At 43.6% G+C, this 19,839-nt stretch overlaps 2 protein-coding genes and 1 long non-coding RNA gene across 11 annotated transcripts in view; 1 reads left to right on the top strand and 2 right to left on the bottom strand.

Moving 5' to 3' along the window:
- LOC309622543 overlaps window positions 1–1,061 on the bottom strand; it is a 34,394-nt gene extending 33,333 nt beyond the window's left edge. Inside the window, exon 1 of the long non-coding RNA XR_014240956.1 lies at window positions 487–1,061. This is a non-coding gene — a long non-coding RNA (uncharacterized lncRNA). The remainder of the gene's footprint in view (window positions 1–486) is intronic.
- CRHBP (corticotropin releasing hormone binding protein) overlaps window positions 1–19,839 on the bottom strand; it is a 481,877-nt gene that overhangs the window by 148,555 nt on the left and 313,483 nt on the right. The window lies entirely within an intron of this gene.
- On the top strand, window positions 108–8,404 carry ZBED3 (zinc finger BED-type containing 3). Of its 7 annotated transcripts, none has more exons than XM_082378487.1 (5): window positions 108–259; window positions 1,072–1,144; window positions 2,762–2,843; window positions 6,791–6,906; window positions 7,601–8,404. In XM_082378487.1, exon 5 carries the CDS (start codon window positions 7,615–7,617, stop codon window positions 8,254–8,256), a length of 642 nt encoding a protein of 213 aa, XP_082234613.1. In that variant the 5' UTR covers window positions 108–259; window positions 1,072–1,144; window positions 2,762–2,843; window positions 6,791–6,906; window positions 7,601–7,614; the 3' UTR covers window positions 8,257–8,404. The 7 variants fall into 7 exon arrangements, with proteins under 7 accessions (XP_082234613.1, XP_082234611.1, XP_082234615.1 ...); XM_082378485.1 differs by having other exon boundaries at window positions 108–326; XM_082378489.1 differs by lacking the exon at window positions 1,072–1,144.

Below are 19,839 nucleotides of genomic sequence, written 5' to 3'. Positions count from 1 at the left end.
TTTTTTTTTTTTAAACCTGGGCAAACACAAGTCTGTCGCTCATGGACCTGGACGGTTCGGGAGTGACTCCCCAGCCCTTTCAACACCAGGTCACACGTTTCCATCCCCCTTTTCCACTCCAGGCGCATGAATGGAGCGCTGTGTCTTTAAGGGGGACGCGGCGCTGAGGTTTCCGCACAGGACAAAATGTCTGCGAGGATCCTGGAGGGGATCGGCGATCCCAGACACCCAGCCCACCTCCCGCTTCGGGGGTGATGGGGTGAGTGTGGGCTGCGAGACTCGCGGCGGCGCGTGCCCACGGGAGACTGGGGAGTCCCGGGGGACAGGTGAGGGATCGCGGGAAGCTGCCTGGGGGCGGCGGAGTGAGCTGGGACCAGCCCGGGGCCTGGCGGGGGATCGCAGAGCAGCCAGCGCCCCGCAGACGCAGACGCGCAGGCTCGCTAGTGCACGGGGTTCCGGGCGTGCCCTCCGCGGTGGTGGGATTACCGTTATTGTAAAAGATGCACTGGGACCCGGGATTCTGCGTAACGCCTGGTTCAGTTTCTTTATGCACCTCATTTTTGCTCCTGCTCTACGGTCTCCCTTCAAAAAAGTTACTCAGGAATATCGAAAGTCATGTGCTCTCCCTTTATTAAAGTTGCCTTATTGCAGTCAGTCCTTTAACAGGGCAAGTGGTTGGCGGCCCTTTCTCTAATTGAGACTTCCTGAATGTTTCCCACTTTGGGGAGAAACCGAATGCAAGCCAGATGCTCAAACAAAGACCCCGATCCCCACCGTGCTCAAACAAAGGAATTTTCTGATCCTTCAGGAACATACAGGAGCAGTTTGCTATAATCACTTACACTAACCTAATGCCCAAAGTTTACCAAGCAAAGTTAGTTTTCCCTCCTCGAAAGAAAAAAAAAAAAAAAAAAAGTACCTGCTACCATCCGAACTTCTAATTAGCCAAGACTACAAAGATGCAGTGCTTAAGAGAAACTGTTGTAGAAATAGCTTAATAAATTGACATAATTAGGGTAATCATTTTCTGTACTTTTCATTAATGTAATTATTTATATACATTTTTTTTAGCCAAAAATAGCTTGAGGCAGCTGACAATGAAAAGTATACAACAATGTATGCAAAGACCAAGAGCCAAAACCAGGTAATTCTTAATTAAAAAATCTTTGTTACAGAGCTCTTCAAAGCAGGGCAGCTTTAAATCCCCCTAATTCATATTAAATAATGCATCTCACAAGAGGAAAATGGATCGACACCCTTCTTTTTAGGAACACATGTATTAAATAAAATAATGTAGGCCTGAAATAAAGGTCCACTTAGGGAAGAAGCGTCACAATTTTCATTAAAAAAAATACATTAATAGAGAGCGTTTCTCAGCCTTTTAGCTAATGGAAGAAGTATCTAAAATTTTGGCTTATGACATTTAGAGAACATCTCTGATTTACCAGTTAATTAGCTGTGGGTCCAGTACATTTTCTACAGTCCATGTGTAACATTTTTCCAAATTTTTTCACACTTAACCCTTTATTCCCTGAGGTATCCATCCTTTACAGTTTGGAAGCATTTTTACTTCATCTAAGCCTTCAGCCTGGTGACTATAGACTAATTTTTCTGTCTAGATTTGTTTATAAATAGATTACTATATGGCAGTAAATTAATATTTCAACAGAGATGGACAGGTAACAGATGAACTGTGGTTTCCTTGATACCTCAGTTGTCAAGGCTAATTATTTGTTTTAATTCTTATATTCTGCTTTGATTAAAGTTACTGGTAGATAAAAATGTTTTTAGTGTTTTCACATAAGTCTGTGTGGATTTGACATTAGGGTGAATTTCTCACCTGAGATCCAGCCAGGCTCAACCTACACATATTTGTTTATAACTCTGCTAGATTAATCCAACTAAAGTGATTAGACTTGACCATGGAAGGACAAATAGAGCTTTCTGTTATTTTTTGAGAACACTGCCTGATTCTTTGACCTTGAGCCTGCCTGATACTTTGTATGTGTACAAGCACAAGTGTAAAATAATAAAATTAACTTTTGTGGGTGGTTTATAGGATGATTCTCAATGTTATAATCATACATTGTATGTATACACCCATATTTACACAAAGTATTCATCCAGGTTCTGATCTCTTCCTTTATTCTCTATACTGGTATTCAGGGAGATCATATTGAGGAATATGGGCTTTAATCTGATAAGTTATTAGAAGAATAAAACTTCTTCAGAGAACATCAAGTGCAGAGATAATTAATATGAATGTCTTATCTTCCACCAGCTTAGACTTCGTTATCATCCCTTCCAGATAATGGATACTGGAATGAAACTCATCATAGAATTCAGAGGCATCATACCGTCAATACTACTCTCTCCTCTTCCAAGAAATAACTAAAGTCTACTTTTTTTTTCAGCTTTTTTCCCCCTGAAATTGGACTCAAAATTTTCCACTGTTAAATTAATTTCATGCTAGCAGTGCACTTATTTAGCTTCAAGAAATTTTATTTAAAATACGAGCTTGGAAGCCTAATTATACAACTAAAGAACTGGAACTTTATTTATTAGAGTCAGCACGAATGGTGATGTGTTTTAGTGAATGTTGTACCCTGAGCAAGGTGGGGAAGGGAAAGAATGCTTAAGCACGGGTATCTGCATGAACCTTTGTGTTAGGGTCCCCAAGCCCACCCTTCCCCACTCTTCATGAGTGAACATTGCTCTGATCTTTACCATGGGTGTCAGCATCTTGATCTCTCCCCACCAGATGGTAGGCTTCCAGAGGGCAGGGACTATGTGGTGCTCCTCTTGGCATCATGGGCAGCAAGCACGTGCCTGGCCCTGATCAGGTACACAAGGAGAGTTTGAATGAAAGAGTGGATGAAGTGAACGGACGTAAACGAAATAATCATTCATTGGCAAATTTCTGGTAGTTTTTAAATTGTTTAAGGAAAATTAAGAGAGCTTTTACTTTTCGTTTTCTTCTCGTTAGCTAACCATACAAGTTAATAGGTGTTCGGTTTGGGGGCAGTACTTGGTAAGGAAGAAATGCATATCACAGGACTCCAGCTAACTAGGCCTCCCTATCATCTTCTACCTGAGTGATGAGCCACCTATTTTGCGGGAAGATCAACTGAGGAAGTGAAAATAAATTTGGTTGGGGGTGGGGAAGTGGATCTCTGATTCTTTTTAATTTGCTTTTTGTATTTAAAAATCCCCAAGAGAATTCTTCCAACTTAAACTACTTCCTCTATCGAATAACAGAGTATGTTAAAGGGAAAAAACAGCACTGCCTTTTAGCCACTAAGATCTTCATGTGGGCATGTTTGAATAGTAAATACTGGGAGCTTCCTTTTGCTCATGCTTTGAATTGATATAGCACTGGTGAGTCCAACAGTGACATCATGTGCATTATCTGATTTCAGCCACCTATTTATTAGGGGCAGCTAATCTTATCATTTATCCTGACAGATGGGGAGATAGAGACTCCGGTGAGCTGGAGCTAAGAAACATATAAAGTCGGGCTCATTTCATTTAATGCAGTGTCCCCTGAGTGCCTGCCCTATGCAGGCCCTATGCGGGGGAGATGAGTGAGGTGGGCTGCCCTCCCATGGCGTCCTCCATCTTCCGTCGATATAGAATCTCCCTCTGCTCAGGCAGGGCACAGCGAACCACCCACACTGAGCAAGCTCACACACTGGGATCCCTCCAGGGCCAGATGGCAGCGCACTATGCCCCATGGGACTGTTCCCTCCAGTCTCCAGAGTTAAGGCTGCCTAAGCCTGCCTGAGCTCACATGCTTGAGGATTGTTTTATAAAATTACTTTTTATTTATGTATAGACCCTGCCATATACATACTCTACCTAAATGTATACACATGATCACGTGCATGCTTTCGCAGCACCCTTTTTCTTTTCCTTTTGTCTTTACCTCTTCCCCTTCTCCTTTCACATCAGCTGCCACCCCCTCAACCCATCGTGTATCTCCTTATTTTTCTTCATATATATAAAAAATCATTAATCTGTATATCCTATACAGATCTACTTATTATTTAATGAGAGTGAGATCATATTATACACACTTTTATGCATCGTGCTTTTCTCCCTAAACAGTTCCTCCAGAAATCCCCCTGACAGAGCTCCAATCCATCCTTTTTAATGGCGGCATAATATTCCCTGGGGTGACTACACATTATTTACCCAGCCATTTTCCTGCTGATAGGCATTCTCTTGATTCCATTTTTTTGCCATTCTAAATAATACTATGATAAACATCCTAATACATGTTACTTTACATATTGGTACTTTTACTTCTACAGAACAGATTCCCAGGAGTTGGATCCCCAATTATATCTATGTTTAATTAATAGAGATTGCAGATTGCTTTTCCTAAAAGCCTTCACATCTCCACTACGAATGCATGAGCATACCCTTTTCTCTGCCCCCCTTCCAACTTCGGCTGACAGACCTCTTCATTTTTGTTAGTGTGATGGATCTAACATGAGACCTTATTGTTACTTTAATAGCACTTCCCTGAATATAAGTGGTGTGCATCTTTTCACAAATTCCCTGGCCATCTGATTTTGCTCTTGGGTCATTTGCCTACTCATATTTCTTGCCCATTTTTCAATTGGCTTGTTTGTCTTTTTCCTCTCAGTTTGTAAGAGCTCTTTGTATATTAGGGTCGTGGCTGAAGATTCTAAGACTTCTCTTCCAAGCCAAGCTTCTCTCCCTCTGCACCATAGGGATGGTTGAAATGAGCTCAGGGATTGCTTAGCAGACCTAGGAAGGCTCTGCTAGGAATGACTTGTGGCCACAGTTACTGCTGGTCACTCTTTAGAGACTGAGTCTGAACAGAAGACTCTTTTGAGCCAGAATGTGGCTGTGGTCGGAGGGCTGAGAAGGTGAGGCAGTTCTGAACCATGCTGCCTTCCACCGGTTAAGACCTCCGAGAGTGAAGGCTTGCCAGGGCAGAGGAGGTCCCTCTGCCGCCCTCAGAGGGGCAGCACTCTGCTGGCCAACACTTGTGGTGTTGCTTGTCCCTGGCCCAGATGAGGGCTCCACTAAGTCTAAAGGATTAAGACATCAAAATCAGTGCTTCTCATCCCTGTTTTCCACCTTAAGTCTTAGAACAGATGCCACTCCTGTATGTGGCACTCCTCTGGGCATCCCAGATTTTGAAGAAACCCAGAGACATCTTGTAGGGAGGTAAAGCATGACAGTAATTGGTCACCTCTGGCACTTGTAGGGACACATCAGTAATAATTGCTCTCAGACTCTGGCAGAGGTAGGAGAGTCTGCAGCAATACAATTTTCAACCCCCAGCTCAAGAAAGCATATCAGAATGCAAAGCAATAGTCTTAATGTTATACAAAAACTTTAAATCTCTTTTTTAACATCTTTATTGGAGTATAATTGCTTTACAATGGTGTTAAATCTCGTTTAATTTATAAAGTAAATATAGACACTCATAATACTATACTATTCTCTCCACTTTTGTGTATGTCTAGTAATTTTAAAAAAGGGCACACTCTGGAAAGGTAAGATTCTAATTTAGAAGGAATGGAATTCTAAAAAAAGAAATGTAGAAAAAAATTTTAAGTAAAGCTGGATAAAAAAAACATCTCTAAGACTAAAATCTGGTTCTGTTTACTAAACACAATGTTTACTAACTGCAAAAAAGTTATCCTTGAAGGGGGTCTGTAACTCCCCTCCTCATCCCACCACTCCGGCTTTGGGGACTTCAGTGATTTAGTAAATCTCTTGGGGGAAATCTAGCCTTTAATTTCTAAAGACCTTTTATACTAATTATCATGGGTAACCATATTCAAACCAATGCCTCATATCAGAAGATATGTAAATAGCTATTTCTTTTGTTAGAAGAGGCCTGGTACTTATTTTTTTGGATGATTCTGGTAAATTCATTCTTTTTTTTTTTTTTTAATTCAAGAGATATGTTAAATGTCCTGCCTGATCTCAGTGGACTTGCTTGGTGGGAAAAAAACAAATGAGGTTTAGAAAAGTGTAATGCATCTGTAACAAGACTATTAGCACTGAATTAAAAGCTTCACTAAATACTATTATTAAAGCAACATATTTTTCCTGTTTTTATCTTTGTCTTCAGTCGTCCCTAGTTGCCTTTAATAAAAGAGATTCTGGAACTTCATCATCTCCACTGCTGCTGGTTCAAAACCTGACAGTAGGAGCCGGCACTGGCTATCTCATTGTCCATTATTCTCCCACCTCGGCCTGAATTTTCCCGATGAAATAAGTTCTCAGGAGAGCTCCAAGTCTGTCATATATTCTCTTACTATTATTTTTAAACTTTCAAAGCAAATTTGTCTAGAATCACACATTTGACCCTTTGTGAAGTTATTTTTTAAAGAAGAAAATTCACCTTTTCTATCTCCCCCCTCATTTGATAGGTTATAACAGTGGGAAATGTTTTCTTAATAGAAAAGACCTGGCAGTGATAGGCACTGTGTTGTATTCGGATCCCTTTAACGACAGGTATTTGCTGGACAAAGCAAACAGCTATTACTTCTATTTTTCTTCCTTAATTAAGAGAATCCACCAAGCTTTCTGTCTTGCAAATATAGTGTGCGGGCCATTTAGTTGGGATAAGCAATATAGAAAACTAATTTTATTTTTTTTTATGACTGGAGCACCTACGAGAGGGTCGGCAGAATGAACACCAGAGGGACCTGGCACTCTCCAGGATTTCTAGTATCTACTTTCAGGGCTGTTTAATTGAATTTCTTTTACTCCACTGCCTGTCCTCTGAATTTACTCCTAGCACTGCTGATGGTTCTTGAGAACTCAGAAGCCACACTGCAGTGTTTCCACCTGAGAACCCGGGCTGGCTAGAAACCCTGAGGCAATGATAGAGACAGCCCACCGCCTGATTTGAAGGTAAAAGTTTAGAAAACTGCTTTGTATATTGCTGTTTTCTAAATGTGCGTATTTTAAAAACATTTTAATGATTCTCAGTAGTCCATGTTTCTCATAAGCACATCATTTTTAAAATCACAAAAACAAAGAGATTTTTACCTTGAAAAAAGTTGTCTCCTTGAAAGCTTTTTGAAAAGCTGCTCAGTCCTAGCACTGCCACCCTTAAAGTCTAAGAAACAAAATTTTCATTCCTGAAACTTTTTTTCCCCACTCCTTTCTTCTGCAACACTGCGAGAAGAATTCAGAAGGGAGCCTTGCTCGTTTTTTTTTAAAGAGCGTAAAGGAGACTAGTTAAAACTAACATATACATACAGCACTTATTTAGCTTATTCTTATGAGAAGCTTGGCTTCCCAATTTTAGTCTTAGTACTTGTTAGCAAGGGAATCCAATGAATTTCGAAGAAAATTCCTGGTTAAGGAAAGAAGGGCTAGGCATTTTCTACCTTTTTTTCCCCCCTGCGGAATCAACGGTTAATACCTACTGAAAAAGAAACGCAAGCGTCTACCCAAACTAACCACAGGATTTTTATCAGTAGTGAGAGGGAGGCATGGTTTCTTGACAGGCTAACTCTCGTCCTAGAAGTTGTGTGTTGGAGCGTGTGTCCGTGTGCACATGTAATTTTGTGGTCGTCTTACCCTGTGTCCCTCGGTGCAGGCGCTGCCTAGAGAATGAGGAGCGACGAGCCGGCCGTGACCATGGAAGAGACGGGCGGGCCGGACGCGGCTGCGGGCCGCCTGGGGGCGCCGTACTCCGAGGCCTGGGGGTACTTCCACCTGGCGCCGGCGCGCCCCGGCCACGCGTCGGGCCCCTGGGCCACCTGCCGGCTGTGCGGGGAGCAGGTGGGCCGCGGCCCGGGCTGGCACGCGGGCACCCCGGCGCTGTGGAAACACTTGAGGAGCGCGCACCGGCGGGAGCTGGCGGAGAGCAGCGCCCGCCACTCGCCGCCCGCCGCCTCCGGCCCCGCCGCGGCCGCCGAGGGCGACTGGGCGCGCCTGCTGGAGCAGATGGGCGCGCTGGCCGTGCGCGGCAGCCTGCGGGAGCGCGAGCTGGCGCGGCGCGAGGCGGCCGTGGAGCAGGGCGAGCGCGCCCTGGAGCGCAGGCGGCGGGCGTTGCAGGAGGAGGAGCGCGCGGCGGCCCAGGCGCGCCGGGAGCTGCAGGCCGAGAGGGAGGCGCTGCAGGCGCGGCTGCGGGAAGTGAGCCGCCGGGAGGGCGCCTTGGCCTTGGGATCGGCCCTGCTGCACGCTCCGCTCAAAGAGGAGCCCGAGGGGGACCCCAGGGACGGCTACGTCATCACGAAAGCCTTCCTGTAGGTTTTAGCCGCTCCCGTCCCCCCACCCCCGGCCAGCGCTACTCAAAAAGTGAGGCCCGCGGACCGGCGTCTTCAGCCTCGCCTGGGAGCGAGATCTCAGGCCTGTTGCCGCTCTGCCTAATCGAAATCGCCAAACGTGGGGTCCTGAGAAGCACTTCGGAGGCCCGGCAGAACCAAAAATCACTCCGTGGTCCTCCGGGGTGCCTGGGAGCGCAAGCTCCAGCGGCCTCCAATGCTGGTGGCGTTTAGGGGCATCCGTGCAGGGGGTGGTTTTCCTCTGACTGACTTTGGAATGAGAGCTCCAACAGCCCTGTGAACCTAGATCACCTGGAGCCATGGCCATTTTGTGTCTGGTGACTTTGAAAGGACAGGAGCTTCCTTACACACCAAAGACTATCGCACCATGTGCCTGTACACCAGCCAGGGCAACCCAGGGTAGAGGGTGCATGGAAATGAGGATAAAGCATTTTTATCCAAAAAAGAGTTTTTCCTCATTTCCTAATGAGTGAATCTTTGATGAGTAGTCTTTGCCCAGCACCAAGTTCTGAACGGGAGACCGTTTACGTTTCCAAGACTGCTCATTACCCTGTCATTTCTAGCGCCTTAGGGAGGCAGTGCTGGAGAAGCCCTCTTTTCGCTGCCCTCTCCAGCTTGCCCGGCAGTACCAAGCGCCCTGTCTTACCTCCGCCCTCTTTCTTCCCCCGTTTCAGACCCAGTGGCAGCTGTGCTGTTTCCCCACTTAACTGCCTCACACCTGCCGCCTGACTAGCAAGACATGACCCCATCCCTCCTTGTTGTTAGGAAGGGAGCTTCTGCCCCCCGCATCTCCACAGTCCTCACTCCTGGGCCGAGGGGAAGGCACCCTCCCATCTGAGGCCACCTCCTCCTCTCATGTTTTCATCCATTCCTCTTCCACCTTTCCTGGGCCCTTCCTCCACTACGTTACCTCTTTTCCTCTGTCTCATTCCCTCCCTTTCTTCAGAGTCTTCCTCTTTAGCAATGCCCCAGTCTTCCTTGGACTGAAAAGAAAGACTCCCCCAGCCCGGATGCTCCCAGCTGAGCCCCCTCTAAGCAAGGAGTGTCGAGCAGTCCTTGCTGCTTATGTTTGCTCCCCATTCCTTACTCCTTCGCTCGTGGTCAGCTTTGCATGCTACCCTGGACTCTTAAGAAGCCGCTACAGTCTCACAATGGCTGAATATGATGATTTATTTTCAGCCTTCATCTTGCTTAATCTGTCCCTTCTTGACATTTTTCCTTTGGTAGATGGAACTTGCTTTTCCTCCAGAGAATTCCTTTTCCTGATGTAGACTGGTTTCCAAACAGTTTTTCTTCAGGTCTCTTTTTTCCTCATTTTTCTGAGAATTTGAAAATGTTCAAGCATCCAGAAAAAGTTGAAAAGCTAGTACAATGAATACCCACATATACCCTCCACCTAAACAGTTGTTAACATTTTTGCCATATTTATTTTTCTTCCCTCCACCCCAAACATGCATGGCATTTCATCCCTAAAGTATTTCAGCATGTTTATCCCAATAGCCTCTAAGATAAGAGCCCTTAACTGAAATTCCCTAATTGTCCCAAGAGTGTCTTTTTCTCTTTTCTAAAAAACAGGGCCCAGTTAAGATTCATACATTACTTTTGATTATAACTCTAGTCTCTTTTAGTCTAGAACAGCCCCCTTACTATTTTCTTTTCCATGACATTTAACTTTTTAAAAAGTCCCGGCCATCTTATGTATGTCTTATAGACGTCCTGTATTCTGGATTTATCTGATTGTTTCCTTAGGCCAATTTATGTACCCAATCTTGGTTCATCTATACCCGTAGAGGTACAATAATCACCTCTGTGCCAGCGACTCCTGACTACCTCCAGCCTTGAGTGTTCTTCCGGGTCTGTCCTTCATGGCCAGTCCCCTGCAGCATGTCTCCACCTCTACTTGCATATCTTGCCACAGGAGATGGTAGGGGTAATTCTATTCAACTCTGCATCTCCACCCCTGACCCAATAACTAATAACTACTGGGCTCTTAAAATGTATCAGGTACATTTACATGTATTATCTCACTTCCACAGCAGCTCCTTGGGGGGCGGGTATTAATACTATGCCCATTTTACAGCTAAGGAAACTGAGAGAGGGGTTAAGTGGCTTGTACGAGATTACAGCTAGTAAGTAGTTGAGTCGGGTTCCAAATCCAGTCTCTACCTGCAGATGCCATGCTCCCAGCTGCCGTACTGTTGGCCTTGTTACTCAGTCACCAGAGCTGACACCTGTTTCCTTCCTAACTCCAACTCCAGGTAGTACCATCAGTGACATTAACATGTACTGAGCACTCACCATGCCAGAGCTGTGCTAAAATGCTTCACAAGAATAACTGCCTACTATGCAGCAACCCCATGATATAATTACTCTTACACCCATTTTGTAGAGGAGAAGAGACAGGCTCAGGGGAACTAAGTAATGTCACGGCAGAGTGGGATATGAGCACCATTCTCACTGAATCCTAGGCCCCTGATCTATTGAGTCTATTTCTACAAAGTGTCACAGCTGTCTTCCTTCTGATGCCACCTGCTCAGCTCAGGCCCCATTTATTATTCATCTGGGATTCATCTTCCCATCCTTGTGTTCCCACACTGTCCCCTACTTGGCCAAAGGAACTATCCTAAGCTGACATTGATTATATCACATTTCCTGCTCAAAGGACCCCCAAGATCACCCATCATCTACAAGCTCTAGCTTTGTGGCTTGACATTCAAGTCTCTACCGCTGTGCCAGTCTTATCTGTCCCTTCCCCTACACATGCTGTATGCTTTGGCCAAATTGGACTCCTTGTTCTTCTGACATGCCCTGGTCTTGGCACCTCTGTGCCTCAGTTTGCCTTTCCTCCACTTAAAAAGCCCCTTCAATTTCTAAGTATGAAAAATCCCGCCCATTTTCTAAGACCTAGCTCAAATGCAACTGCCTACATGAAGCTTTCCTGGATTCCTCATCATCCAGAGATGATTCTTTACTTCTCTGGACTCTCAGCATTTTGTATCTCAAAACCCTTAGAAAGGCCATCTAGCGTGTGGCTCTGTGGGTTCCTGTCTTACCTCCCTTGCCTGAGCCCTTGGGAGTTAAGGATGGAGTTCACTCATCCTTCTACTCCCACAGTGACTTGCCTGTAACAGCTGCTCAATAAATATTTGAGGCACTGAACTCAATGTCTAAGATTTTCACAAGTCTTCTCAAATTATTAATATAATTATTCATTTATCTTTAATCCTCTAAGTAGAATTCCTAACAGAAAACAATAGCCTAAAAGGAAGTAGCAGTAAATTTTTAAAAGCTGTTTAGTCAATAAAGATTTAATAAGTGTCAGTTATTGGGCTGTTTGGTTTGAATCCAATCACCTAGTATGTCATTATCAGGAACACTTTTCTTAAAATTATTTTCTTCACTACACAATTAATAAAAATGCAATGCCCCACTCTACGAAGAAAAGCTGAAAAAAAATCCCCCGTAGTCCTGTCAGTCACCTTAGACTGCTTTAACATTTTAATGTATTTTATTCTTTTGTCTCTTGCAATTTTTGTATTACTCTAATAATAGTATGATCTTTCTTTTAAGTATTGAAATTTAACTTCTTCATGTGGATTTATAAGTTGGGCTATAAGATCTGAATCTGGACTTTTTGGAAGGGAAAAAAAAAACTTCTACAAATGTCACTCTCAGTTTCACCAATGGTTAGAACCACTAAAATAAGCAAAGATTGACTTTCAGAATCTTAACCGCTCCTTCAAAATAGATGGCTAATGGGAGCACCAGTAGCCTGTTCAGGGGATGGGGAAAGCAATTAGCCTGACTGATGACTTACCACTGGTTGTGGGAGTTATACACTTTTTACGCTTCTGCATTGCTATAACTTTTTTATATCAAGCATAAATTACCTTTATAATTAAAAATAAAGTTACTTACCTCTTGCAAATGGAAAATCCTTACTACCAGCATTCAGCTTATTAAAGATAAGCAAAACTTCCAACACAAGAACTGAGATAATCTGCAACTCCAGAGAAGCCTAGAAGGAAATGCAGCCCTTGTCCAGTCCAACTCCATCATTTGACAGAGGAGAAAAATGAGCCTGAGTGGCTCGTCCACTCTTAGTGGCTATGATGGCTCACCTGACTCCAGCCTCCTCATCAGATATTCTGCCTCTTTGGCCTTGAGGGCTTCTGCTGGCTCACCTGGCAAAGCACAAGGGCTATCAGGACCAACTGGCTAAGCCGGCATCCTGTCAGCTAAGAGCTGGGATCTGAAAGTGAAGAGGTGGGTTCCGGGGATTGCATCAGCCTCTCTGGCTGCGGCACTGTCTGCTCACAATTAGAGTTGTCACTGCTAATGGGTGATGGTGACATGCCTTGCGTATATTGGCAGAGCTTCCCTGATTTACGTGACTAGGCTTGCTAATAGCACCAGCCAGCACTGCCTTTGAGGGCAATGCATGCAGTGGTGAGGTGGATGGCTGGAATTGGGATACAGAATGCCCTGAACCTGACTCCTGAACTCCTGCCATGATGTAAAGCGATCAATCACTTCTTTAGGTTGAAATTTGTCAGGGAGGAGGGGGGTGTGGGCAAAGCAGGGTAATGACAACCAAGGTTGAAAGAGCTAGGGCCCTTTATGCACCTAAGTTTTCATCCCTGGAGGCTGGAGAAGGGAAGGGATTGGCTTGGTTTGGGCTGAATTTCTACTTTAAATGGCTGTGCATGTCTTAATGTCTTAGAAGGGATTCATAAAAACTGAGCTGTTGTTTTGTTTTGCTGCCATGGACTCATTAGGGAATTCTATTTCTAAAGGTTTGATCTTCTTACCTTTCTACAACTTGAATCTGCTCCTTTGTCTGGAAAATGGATGAGGTGATCCTTAAGGTCACCTTTAGCTCTAACATGCTATGATTACATAAAATACAGTGAAACATCAATCAGTCTTTGAGTGAATCAGCTGTTCTGTTTAGATTTTCTTGTTAATTGCAGATTTAGAAGAAAATGTTGAAAGTCACATATGTGTGTTTATTATTAAAAATAATAATAGTATATCACACTTCTACAGAACTGAGGTACTAACTCTATGGGATTCACTACCTAGAACTGAAAACGTGTGCAGTGGTAATGAGCGTGCTCTCCCATACCATACTCTTTTTGTCTTCACAACAACTTGCTGGCAGGACAGGTATAATCATCCCTGTTTTACTGTGAGGCTCCACACTTCAACAAGGTGAAATGGCCTGCTAAAGGCCACACAGCTTAATAAGTAGCAGACTGGAGGGTGGACCTCAATCCGTGGTTCCCAGTCAGACTTGGGACCAAAGAGTTGCACCTCCTTCCACAACTCTCTTCTGGCTCACCTCTTTACCAGTGCCAGGACCTCTGTATCATGGCCTTAGTGTTTGCTGACACTTGAGTCAACGTTGGCTACTTCCCATCCACGAGCTCTGGTGCTGAGGGTAAGCAAGCCAGCTTTCCCAGAGGAAGCAAGGTTGGCCTTTATTAGTTTCCTATTGCTGCTGTAACAAATTACCACAAACTTAGTGGCTAAAGACAACACAGATTTTATTATCTTACAGTTCTGCAGGTCAGAAGCCTTGAAATGCATCTCAAAGTGTTGGCAGGGCTGTGTTCTTTTCTAGAGGCTCTAGGAGAGAATCTGGTTTTTTGCCTTTTCCAGCTTCTAGAGGTTGCCCACATTCCTTGGCTTGTGGCCCCTTCCTCTTCAAGGCCAGCAAGGACCGGTGTTTCTCACGAGGCATCACTCTGCCTCCCTTGTCCACATTTAAAGGACCCTCTCCTTATCTTAAATTCAGTTGGTCAGCAGCCTAATCCCATCTGCAACCTTAATTCCCCCCTGCCAGGTAACACTGCGTTTCCAGGGATTAGGGTATAGACATTTAGGAAAGGCGGGGAGGTGGCAGGCATTATCTACCCACCACAGCATTATACTGCCTGACCCAGGTCTGGGGGGCGGGGGGCGGTTTAGAAAAGCATGTGCCTGATGGGGACCCCCCTATTCCTCAGGAATCAACACTTTACTGGGGGTCCTAATCTTTCCCTCTTGTATTAATATTTTACTCAGCCTCTCTGCCCAGTGCAGGGAGTCCTCATAGACTTTTCTGAGAAAGATACCTAGGTGACTATGAAGAATGCCTCTGGGGGGAAATCAGAGGCCTCCAGAGTTCTGAGAACATTTACAAATTTGTGGCACTGAGTAGGATCTGGCTGACTAGGAAGGCGGGGGGGGGGGGGGTGTGTGCGAGGAGTTGATCGAGCCTTTGGAGTCAGATGTGAATTAAACTCTAAGCTTTCAAAAAAAAAAAAAAAGAGTACTCAAAATGTTATGATTAGTGAAAATGTTGAAACATAAAAAAATAAAAATAAAATAAAATCTAAGCTCCCAACCACCTATGTTAGGTGTCACCTTGGCAACCAGCTCCACCTCTCTGAAATCCAGTTTCTTCATCAGTAAAATAGAGATAAGACATACCTTACAGAGTTGTTATAATGATTACTATTTAGGCAAATTCTGACATAGTTTAAACTCAATAACTATGACTTCTTTTTTTCCTCTTACTTATCTGAATGGGAGCTCTAAACCAATCCAAAGGACTTCAGAAAGAGCAAGTTCCCTGGGGTGATTCCCGAGAGGAGAGGCACATAAGCCACAAAGGTTTGCCAAGTCATTTTCCCTCATGATGGAACTATTTTTTCTCTCAAAACATAAATTTCATACCTGATTTGCCAAATAAGCTAATCCAGTCAAACTCAATATGACTTGTGACTACAAAGTAATCCGACCAATCTTACAAGTAAATATATCAAAACCTACCCATTTAAGCACTTCTGCCTTCAAAGTTGTCACCTTTGACGACTATACAGTTATTCCAAAAATGCTTCCATGCTTAAAACACTTCTGGAACTCCTCTTATGGAGTAGCTCTTGGAATTTCTGGCACATTCTTTAAAACACCCTAAAGTTGGCAAATATTCATCTTACCAGGAAAAGTTGATTTTTGAAAAGAGCTGCCAGTTACTCAGAGCCCAGTCCGGTGAATATAACCAGATTAACATTTCTTGTTAATAAGGTGTGATTATAATAAAGCAGTGATAATTCTGTGTGTGTGTGGTTCATAAATTGGCCTTGAAGGTGTTGTACATTAAGGTTAAGTAAAGGGAGCACAGTCGTAGTAGAGATTAAAGCCCATCTGAGTGGGTTTATGATGTGAATGAATTCAGATAGCCCTGGGAGTCATTAGATATTTAAATAGTACTAAATGTTTCTCTTTATGAAAATCTTAATTATGACATTCTCTAAAATCTGATTTCATAGTATTAAAATGAAGGCTTTAAGGAAAAGCAATAAATGCTAATGAAAGCTTTATTATTTCAGTATATATTCTCCTGGGCCTTTGGTCAAGGTAAGTAATGATCAGATGAATGAGCTGGCAGAAGTCTGTTAGTAATTGGAAGCTAAGTAACACACTGTCACATGTTTAAATGTATTTAATAATATTCCACCAACTTTTCCCTGTCTTGCTTTCTGGGCAATGAAACGTAGATGAGGAAATTTCTGGGCATTTTAACAGAGATGAGGAAAGCTAGCTTTCTGTTGGGAAAATTTCTGAAAGTCATTCTTACTCAGCAGACACAAAACATTGTTTGCCTCCATCACATCCGCTTCCCCACGTGTGTCTGCTCCTCATCCTCCAGGGACTTTTTGATTTAAATGTTTTCCATCAACTCCAATTTCTAACGACCTGATAAATGTTGCTATTTTTTTCCTTGGTACTTCAGTGCTCTATTGTTCAGACTTAGAACCACAAAACCCCAATGTCTTGAGCAGGCAGTTACTATTATTTCAGGTAATTAGAGGAGATACATAATCAAATGAGGGGCTGCAGCCTCAGTACATATCCAAAACCCTTAAAAATATGACTAAAATATTTTGAAGGCAGAGTTTATAAGATTCCCCTAAAAAGGTGTGATTTAGAGACAGATCTGAAACCATTAAAAACAACAACAACAAATTGCTCCTTCCCCTCCACCCCAAGAACTTTGGCTTTTGAAAAAACTTTGAAGTGAACAGAAACCATTTTGGATTAATACTTTTTTTGAAACTATCAAGACCTTCGTGTGACTACTTGGCCTTTGCATTCTACCAAATAGTATCTAAAAATAAATGTAAGCTCCAAGACTGCAGCAAGTCTTACCCGATTTGTTTACTGCTGTATCCCAAGCGCCGAGAATAGCGCCTGGCCTATATTAAGGCCACCTGCTGAATGAATGCATTGCTGCTGAACTTTTATTCTTATATAGAAGTATCTGAAATCTAGTTGTTCGAGTTCTCCCTGTAGCTCCCCTGCTCCCACAGGGTACTGAGAGCCAGGGTGACCTGCGAGACCTCCCTATCATTTTCTCCAATGGCTTCATTTCCAAAGTCATGCAAAATCCACCCCTTCTTTGAGGATGACCTCAAAGGGTCACCCATGATACCTTCTACGCTTTCTCACCGTCTATCATCTACCGGTCTCCTGTTCATTCTCCAATATTAAGAAACCCAGCTCCTGATGCAGTCTTGTCCGCGTATCAGCACCTCAGGGAATGAAGACGACCCATCCACTTACTCGCCTCATCCGTCATCCTCCCTGACTTCTACTAATAACCACCATCTCTGCTCCAGGAGTCTACTCCCAACCGCGTCCTTGGTATTTTTTTTTATATATAAATTTATTTATTTATTTTTGGCTGTGTTGGGTCTTCGTTGCTGTGCACGGGCTTTTCTCTAGTTGCGGCGAGCGAGGACTACCCTTCATTGTGGTGGCTTCTCTTGTTGCGGAGCACAGGCTCTAGGCACACAGGCTTCAGTCGTTGTGGCACGTGGGCTCAGTAGTTGTGGCTTGCAGGCTCTAGAGCGCAGGCTCAGTAGTTTTGGCTCACGGGCTTAGTTGCTCCGCGGCATGTGGAATCTTCCTGGACCAGGGCTCGAACCCGTGTCCTCTGCATTGGTAGGCGGATTCTTAACCACTGCGCCACCAGGGAAGTCCAGCGCTCTTGGTATTGATAGCACAGCATAATAACACTAACAGTCACTAATATTTGAGGGCTTACTATGCACTGGACACTGTGCTCAGTGCCACACAGGCCTTCTCTCATTTAAACTTCCCAACAACCCCATGAAGACATTAAGCTAGAGGTTTAAATAAATTTTTAAATGTCACTCAGCTGAGGAGTGGTGGAGCTGTGATTTGCACCCAGGTCAGTGAGACTCTTCAGCCAGGGCTCTTAACCATCCCACTGGGATGAAAAGAATCAAAACTTAAACCCCAGCTCTGCCACTCTGTCACACAGACTTTTTGGCCTTGAGCAAAATAAACACCTAAGTCTCAGCTTTCTAGTTCATAAAATACTGGCAGAAGCAAAGAAGATAATATATGTTAAGTGCTTACTTAGAACAGTACCTAACGTACCACAAATGTGTGTTCCATCCATCCTATTAACAAATGCTTAATGAACACCTCCTAAGCATCCAATCCTGTGGCAGGTACTGAAGACACAGCAGTGACTAAGACAAACAAGTTCTCTGCCTTCACAGGTCTAACCAGCCCCTGTTGCATGCTCAATAATAAATATTTGATAGAACAAGCCCTCAAGGAGGTCTGCTAGCCTCCACTCTGCCTCTCTTCAATCAGCCAGTTATTTTGCTATAAAGCAATCTAATGAGGGCCCTTCCTGGCTTAAAATCCTTCAGAAATTCCTCATTTGCAAAGAGATAAGAACCAAATTTCTTAACACATTATGTGAGAGCAACTGTACTTAAGTGGCTCAGTTCTCCTCCCTACCCCAACCTCCTCTTCTTTAATCAGTGAAACTCTTTCTTCATTTGAAATCTATTTGGAATCTTGAATTGTAAACCAGATCAATGTAGACCTATTCTGTTAATGGCATGAGAACTGGAGTCACCAGTTTGCCATCCTAACCCCTTCCCACCCCTATCACTCACACTCACACACACTCACACACACACACACCCCTGTAGCTCCTAAGGCAATGCCACAGGTTCTGTCAAACAGTTTGAAAACCAAGTTTAGATCAGTCTTTTTCTAACTGTAGGGCACAGCCCATTAGTGAATTATGAAATCACTTTAGTGGCTGGAATCAGTGATTTGGAAAACAAAAATAAAAGTGCATTACATGAACTAATGGCTAAGTATTGGTATATAAAACCTGTTATATATGCACACACAGACCCTTACATTCTGAGCTGTGACATAAATTGTATTTCTTAATGTGGATCATAGTCAAAATGGTTCAAAAGCCATTGCTTTACATCCTCTTGCAGCTTCAGTTCCTTCCATTTCCTCAGTCACATAAAACTCCATCCATATCAAGCCACTTGTGGTTCCCCAAACCCATCTTGCTCTTCCTCTTCTATGCGTGTAAGTGTATGGTGCTAGGCGCCAGGAACGCAGTTTCAAGAAAAAGCAAAATCTTGCTTACATGGACAAATATACAAATCACACTATTTAGCTGTGAACCCAAGTAAGTAGTCTAAATGAAACAAATCTGGATTTTCAAGAACATGTACCAAAGACAATTAGGGAGACAAGGGAGCCATCCCTGAAGAAGAATCAGTTAGCAGAGATCTAAAGAATATGTCAGAGTTAACTAGGTAAAAGGGTAGAGGAAGAGCATTCCAGACATAACAAAATATAGGCAGCCCTGGGATGAGAGAGGATATGGCATGTCTGAGGAACTGAAAAAAAGGCCAGAGTGCTGGAGCCCAGAGAACGAGTGGGAGGGCAATACGAGACAGGACGGGAAAGGTTGGCAGTAGTTAGACAAGGTGGGGACTTACGGGCTAGGATTTTGTTTTCTGTCCTCAGAGTAATGGAAAGCCATGAGGAGGATTTAAACAGGAGATGATGAAATAGGAGTTTTGAAGACACTATGTCTGCAGTGTGGAGGATGGACTAGAGGGAAGGAGTGACTGCAGGGAGACCAGTTAGGAAGCCAGTAGAATAATCCAGGTGAGTAGTGACAGTGAATTGAGTCACTATATTGGAAGTCAGGGGAAAGAGGAGAGAGGGTGTGGTAGTGAAATAGAGACCGACTCCTAGGTTTTGGCTTGCATAACTGGGCAGATGGTGCTGCTAGCTGACAGAGTAAACTGGAAGAGACAGGGTTTGGAGAAGACTCTGGGTTCAGTCTTAGATAAGCTACATTTAAGGTGACTTTGAGTTGGATATGTGCCCTGCTAAGACAACCTGGAAGCCATGGGAGTATAGCTGGTAAATGAAATTGGGCATGAGTGTGAGGAAAATACCTGGGCTTGAGACCTGAATGCCTCCCCACTCTTCCTGGTGTTGTATTTCTACTTATTATAAATGTCTATGAATACACATAGTTAACTACACAGTTTTACTGCTTTAAAGTTCAAATATAGAAATGAATAAAAAGCAAAAATCTGCTCACTCCTTGGGTAAGTAAACACTTTGATACATACCCTCATATAGTTTTTAAATGGGATGATGCTTTACATACTTTTCTACAGTATGCTTT

This window comes from Balaenoptera borealis (assembly GCF_965194805.1).
Source record: "Balaenoptera borealis genome assembly, chromosome: 2".
In the NCBI taxonomy this organism is placed as follows: domain Eukaryota; kingdom Metazoa; phylum Chordata; class Mammalia; order Artiodactyla; family Balaenopteridae; genus Balaenoptera; species Balaenoptera borealis.
The sequence above is the reverse complement of the archived record's forward strand: the minus strand, read 5'-3'. Positions and strand labels throughout refer to the sequence as shown.